This window comes from Rutidosis leptorrhynchoides, chromosome 4 (assembly GCF_046630445.1).
Source record: "Rutidosis leptorrhynchoides isolate AG116_Rl617_1_P2 chromosome 4, CSIRO_AGI_Rlap_v1, whole genome shotgun sequence".
NCBI lineage: Eukaryota > Viridiplantae > Streptophyta > Magnoliopsida > Asterales > Asteraceae > Rutidosis > Rutidosis leptorrhynchoides.
This window is the reverse complement of record NC_092336.1, coordinates 585,562,908-585,567,891: the sequence shown is the minus strand read 5'-3', so window position 1 is coordinate 585,567,891 and position 4,984 is coordinate 585,562,908. Positions and strand designations below refer to the sequence as shown.

The window sequence follows — 4,984 nt, the reverse complement described above, 5'->3', positions numbered from 1 at the left end:
AGTAATGATAATAATACTTGTATAACAACTATATTCTGCCACATTTAATATATTAATATTACAATTTATTAACGACGTAAATATTTAATTATTATATGATATATTATCTGATAATACTCATTGAATATTTAATGTGCATGTATTTTATATATTACAATATAATCTTAATTATAAATAGAAATCATATATAGATTTATATATATATATATATATATATATATATATATATATATATATATATATATATATATATATATATATATATATATACAACTATATATACAATTATATTCTAAATATTAAGTAAATAATTAATTATATAAATTAAACAATTAAATTCAAAGTATAACATTATACCTGTAATGCTTTGGTAACATTGACAAATTATATTTGAAACCGTTTATATCTAATATACTCTATGTATTTAAAATAACAAATATTAGTTAGTTAAAGTTATCTTTCATAGTAACTAAGTTATATAATAGTTCGTTGATATATTTAATATAATTATTTATTTATTTATACTTACATTTCTGTTTACAATTATAGGTTCGTGAATATTCGAAACTAGTCAAAAGGTCAATTAAATATATGAACATAGTTCTAAAGTTTTCGAGACTCAACATTACAGACTTTGCTTATCGTGTCAAAAACATATAAAGATCAAGTTTAAATTTGGTCGAAAATTTCCGGATCGTCACAGCTAGCACCCGGGAGCAAAATACCTACCAACATGCCACGCTAAAGGCGTGTTAGTGGCGCGTCAGACAAATAACTCACTCCAACACGTGAGTTGGAATGGGCCTAAGGCCTATTATAATGGTGATGAGCAAATGTGGTGTGTTGAGGTGGTGTAGGGTGTTTGGCGCTGACGTGTCAGGCGTGTTGGTATTTGAAATATAATGGAATGGCGTGTTAGGGGTAGAGATGTGTAACTTTAATTTATTTTTAATTTTTTTTATTGTATAGTTTAATTTAGTTTTTATTTTATTTAATTAGTTAGATCATTATTTAGTACTCTTTAATTATTAAAATAAATTAAATTAATAAAAACACTTAAATTAAAATTCATAAAACAATTACTCCCTTTGTCCTAAAATAATTGTCCTGTTTTGACTTTTTGAGTCTTTTTTATTCAACTTTGACTTTAAATATCTTTCTTTATGTTATATAATATCGAATCAAAGTTATACCAAATGAAAACACATTCGAAAATGAATCTATTAATATAAATTTCATCAAATGTTCTATAGCATACACCAACAAATATTTAAAGTCAAAACTTCATAAATTGACTTTGAAAAGTCCAACAAGACAATTATTTTGAGACGGAGGGAGTACAATTTAGAGTTATTCTAATGTTAGCACCATTTAGTTGTACAGTAATAATAAGGTTATCCTTAATAATTTAAGACATGCTTATCTAGTTGTACAATGATAATAACCACTTCAATCATATTCCAATAATCTTTTTGAATATACCACTTAGAATTATCATTTGACAAACTCTACAAATTATTAGCAAGGTTTCAAAATTCGCTATTCGGGAATTAATCGGTCGGGATTTTAGAAGAATTAATCGGCAATTCGGGGATTAATCGGAGATTGATCAGAAAGTACTGTATACATTTAAATATTAAATTTTATAAATTATATGTGTAATTATAAAAAATAACCATGAATATAAAGATAATTTTTAATATATTTGTCTATAATTGTCCATTTTGCTTCAAAACCATAAAATTTTAGTTTAAATTCATGTTAAAATTTTAACCATTTTTTTATTTTGACTAACTTTGATTACCAAATTCGATTTTGATCTATTAATTGTCGTTGACCATTTAATTAAACGAATTTTTTAAAATTAAAACGGATTACTATTAAAAATAATTAATCGAGGATTACTCGGCGAGTAATCGGTTTTTACAACACTGATTATTAGAAGTCTAAATTGAAAAACTAAATTATCTAATTATCTAATGATTTAGTAGTTTTTTTTGGGCGCCAAGTGTTGGCATCTAATTGGAGACGGAGGAGATGTTAAAAATTTTGAGGTTAAAATGTATGTACCGTTCAAAGTTGCTGTTAACTTCGCATCCAAAAGCAGCAGAGTTGCTGTTAACCCCTAAGGTCAAATTAATCACGCGCGAGCGCGTGCTATTATCACTTCACACATCGTCAGTAAAGCGTAATCGATAACTCTTTTAACTTGTTGCTCCATCGTTTAATTTGCTGTGTTTTCCTCAAACTGAAGCCCTAATACATGTTTTTCACCCTCAATTTTAGGTTCTATCTTCCCTCTCACTGCAGATCGGTAGCACGTCTTCATACCACTAAAAACCCTAGTGATGGTACCAAATTTCAGTGTTTTGTTTTCAATTCGAAACCTTTTTCCCGTCAATTTCAGGGTTTATATTAATTGGTTTCAGTTTGAAGCTCCAACTTCATAGGTTCTCTCAAATTTGGAAATATTTTGGTATTTAAAATAAATTAGGGTTTTCAATTTCGTTTTATATGGTCGATTGCTGTTTGTATGTATGGCTTCAGTAACATTAGATGCTGATAAGATAAACAAAGGTAAGAGTATTTGGAGAGATAATAGTAAAGTTTATGCAAGAAGGACTAAGAAAGGTAGTGATATTGACCCAAATCGACTTGCTATGTTTCCCAATGTAACTAAACCAGTTGTTCCGTTGTTGAATAATCGAGTCAAGATTAATTTAAAGCATGTTAAGTTAAATAAGGAGTCTAAAGGGCTTAGCAAGAAGCTAAAATTAGAGCTGGATCAAGTTAGGGGTTTAGTTCAGAAGCTGGAAGATAAAAAGCGCATGGTTAAGGCATTTAGGAGTTGTAACGCTTTGCTTCAACGGTTGATGAAGCATAAGAATGGTTGGATATTTAATGAGCCAGTTGATGCTGCGAAGTTTGGAGTTAATGATTACCATGAGGTTATCAAGCAGCCGATGGATTTAGGAACGATTAAGAGTCGGCTTGCTCAAAACTTTTATAAGTTACCTAGGGAGTTTGCAGAAGATGTTAGGCTCACATTTTGTAATGCTTTGAAGTATAATCGTGAAGGGCATGAAGTTCATACTATGGCTAAACAACTGTTGAATATATTTGAAGAGAAGTGGAAGGTGATTGAGTCCGAGTGTAATCCAGATTGGATGTATTCAATGGTGTTCGATGCAGATCGTTCGCATAGGAGTTGAATGTTGTAGATTAAAGGTAATGAATTCTATGCTAATTATGTCTTACATTTTGGAATATAATGACTTGCATTCTTGATGGTATGTCGTTTTGTTAATGTTGTCATGATTTCTAGTTACTCCATATTATCTTGGAACCTCGTGTTCTCTTGACTGTTACTATTAGTGGTTAGATGATTCAGTTTTGATTAAAGACTTACAGGTGTAAAACATCAGTTAGTTATAATTGTTTATTGTTCTTCCACTATTAGCACTGTCCTAATTAGTCAAGGTGTAGTTTGTTCTTCTATGAATTGCATGGTTACTTCATTTGGTAATGCATTGTGATAATTTGCATATCTAAAAATCCAATTTGTTCAGTTAGAAATGGTACTAGAATATCGTAAGATCTTCAAGATTGTATAATGTGTATATGTTATTTTTCTTACTGCAGCAAGATTCACACACCTAAATCACCTAATTTATATATATATAATCACACATTTTTCATACATTCTTAATGGATTGTTGTTTAGTTCCCTCGTTGCAGTTTGTGGCAGTATGTTGTGACTGACTTTTTTTTAAAGAATATTTGTGCAGAAAAACTTTGTAGCTGGCTGCTGATGGGAGACACCTGATGCTGGAGAGTTACTTAAGAATGTAGGTTTGTATTACAAGTGTTGTTCACTATCAAATAGGTTGTATGTTACGTATAAATTGGTCTTAGCTGTAGGAGACGAATGTAATTTGCTGCTTGCCAGTAATTGATTGTAGGTTGTCAATTTAGTAGGTACAGTTAAACAGTTTGATCAAGATGCAGATTAGATAGTCAGAACAAAGTACTTATTCATGTAGATGATTGCATCTATTGTAACACTCGTTGACTTTTGCTGTTTCTAGTTGGTTTGTCCTTGCGCTACCAAGACGTAGAAATTGTGCCCTGAAAGTATGTTTGCGGGGACGTTTATCCAAACCAACCACATGCCATGATTGATATCTCTACTCTGTTGTGCATTGTTAGCTGCACTTTCTGTTTTCTAGTTCGTTCAGTGGTACTTATGAACACTAGCCATAGTTTGTTTTGGTCAGTTTATTGGTACATCAAGATTCTGGTTAGGTTGATCGGAGTAATCAGATTACAACCATGAATTCATGATTCATGACCAAGTTTCAAAAACTTCACTAGTAGTACAACTTTAATCATCAAACTTCTTAATAGAGAAAATGACCATAAAACACATATCATCTGTGGTAAAATTTAATAGTAATCGTTTCAGTTGCTAAACATTGAGATATTGAGATATTCCTATATCCTCAGTGCGGTCTTACTTCAACAACAGCAATTGCTGCTTCAGCAGGAGCATCAAGTAGGCATAAGCAAATAAACCGAAATACCGAAATTAAATCGCTACCGAAACCGATACCGAAAACTGTACCGAAAGGGTTTCGGTATCGGTATCGGTTTCATGAATTTGACTATTTCGGTTTCGGGACCAAACACTACGGTACCGGGATTTTAATCGGGAAAGCGGTATTTGGTACTGAATTTACACAACATTTTTTGTACTTGACGATAAGCCATAACATAATAATTCGGACTTTGTATTAGAGATTTAGAGCAGCTCAGCAGCATGTATGCATGTAAAGATAAATTAACCCTTTATCTTAAAGATAAAGGGTTATAAATATTACCAATTTCGTGTTTAAAACGTTTGTTACCTTCACAAGGACTCCACACTAAACCAAAGGAAAATTCAGGGAGAGAAACGAAAATTACTTTGGGGAAAAATTGAAAC

General features: G+C 31.0%; 1 protein-coding gene across 2 annotated transcripts; it reads left to right on the top strand.

Annotated features, from left to right (window-relative positions):
- The first annotated feature begins 2,103 nt into the window (after positions 1 to 2,103).
- On the top strand, positions 2,104 to 4,150 carry LOC139845551 (transcription factor GTE3, chloroplastic-like). Of its 2 annotated transcripts, none has more exons than XM_071835812.1 (2): positions 2,104 to 3,228; positions 3,789 to 4,150. In XM_071835812.1, the coding sequence occupies exon 1, from the start codon at positions 2,538 to 2,540 to the stop codon at positions 3,210 to 3,212; it is 675 nt and encodes a 224-aa protein (XP_071691913.1). In that variant the 5' UTR covers positions 2,104 to 2,537; the 3' UTR covers positions 3,213 to 3,228; positions 3,789 to 4,150. The 2 variants fall into 2 exon arrangements, with proteins under 2 accessions (XP_071691913.1, XP_071691912.1); XM_071835811.1 differs by having other exon boundaries at positions 3,776 to 4,149.
- The last annotated feature ends 834 nt before the right edge of the window (positions 4,151 to 4,984 follow it).